At 36.2% G+C, this 1,411-nt stretch overlaps 1 protein-coding gene across 4 annotated transcripts in view; it reads right to left on the reverse strand.

Moving 5' to 3' along the window:
* Positions 1–1,411, reverse strand: part of Wrn (WRN RecQ like helicase) — a 132,339-nt gene that overhangs the window by 40,857 nt on the left and 90,071 nt on the right. For all 4 annotated transcript variants that reach the window (XM_028768204.1, XM_028768202.1, XM_028768203.1 and 1 more), the window contains 2 exons: positions 884–985; positions 552–644 (listed from right to left, as the gene is read on the reverse strand). In XM_028768204.1, the coding sequence (XP_028624037.1) occupies positions 552–644; positions 884–985 (195 nt within the window). The remainder of the gene's footprint in view (positions 1–551; positions 645–883; positions 986–1,411) is intronic.

Raw genomic sequence — 1,411 nt, forward strand, 5'->3', positions numbered from 1 at the left:
CTCCCTCCCTCCCTCCCTCCCTCCCTCCCTCCCTCCCTCCCCCTCCCACCTTCGTTGTGGCTCTATGCTTGGTGCCATTTCTCTGGAGAACTCTGACACTTTACATTGTTCAGTGTTCTGCTTTAGCCCTGATAACACACTTTGTTCCAAAGTCCCTACTACTAAATACTAAAAGAGTAACATAGTTTTCTTTTGGTTAGTGTTTTCATAGTATTTTATGTTTCATCATTTTTAAACTATCTGCATAATTGTACTTGCCCTCATGGTAAACATCAAGTAGAATGCTTTTCAAATCAATTTTGATAATTTATGCCTTTAATGAGTATTTTTAGGCTATTCCTATTTAAAAGCAACTATTGACTAACTAGGCCTACCATTTTATGACTTTATTGTATAAAAGTAAACCTCTTCACTTGTTTTATTTTAAATAAAGTAACTATGTCATTTTAAAGAACTAAAATACTTATATCAAACAAAAATTTAATGAAATAAGCTTTGAAGAGAAAGAGAATCGACAGTTTCTAGAAGGTTCATCAGAAAGAAGTCTTCACCTGGGCCTGCAATTATCACAGCATTTTCCAGTCCCCATAATGTCCAGGGAGGCCTTCTGTAGTCGCTTGTCCTCAAAATAGGACAAGATGATTCTGATGAAGAGAAAACTTTAAATTAAAGAACAGATATAGACATGCTAGACCCACCACCCAAAATGGCATGATGGCACCATTACTGTAGCTACTTGCCATCATCACTTCACATTTATTTATTGAAACACAGATAAAGTTCAGCATGTACACAGCAAATATTCTTTAAAAACACTTTAACTTTTTTAAAAGTACCATCTAAAGACCTATGCGTCTAATTCATAAAAGCAAATAATACATACTGTCGCCGACACTGACTGGAATGAAGGTATTTTTCCATCTTTACCATCATCTTTAATTTATATAACCGGAACTTTTCATTGCGAATCTCATTAAGGAGATTCCTGCCAATTGAAAAATCACAGAAATATTTAGAATTATACTGTCAGTTTTATTATTTTGCTTTTAATAACCCCTATAATCCCCTACTGCATCACAATAAAAATCATGTCCATCCCCCAAAATGCCTGCATTCTTCCCAGTGATGCCCTGGACAAGAGAGTTCCGTCGATCACTTCGAAGGTTTCCATTTTGATTTATGGACCTCATTCATCATAGCTTCGAGTAAGCCTTCTAATACATGGGTCCTGGACTTTTCAGAGAAAACTCATCTCTTATTTTAATGGATATTTTCTGAGAAAGTTAAAATATCTATGTAATGAAAACTGAAAGAGGCTCATTACTCCAATGTGAGCCTTCATCCCCATCACTCCAGTGTGAACTTTCATCCCCATCACTCCAGTGTGAAACTTCATCCCCATCACTCCAGT

Source organism: Grammomys surdaster, unplaced genomic scaffold (assembly GCF_004785775.1).
Source record: "Grammomys surdaster isolate TR1022 unplaced genomic scaffold, NIH_TR_1.0 185, whole genome shotgun sequence".
In the NCBI taxonomy this organism is placed as follows: domain Eukaryota; kingdom Metazoa; phylum Chordata; class Mammalia; order Rodentia; family Muridae; genus Grammomys; species Grammomys surdaster.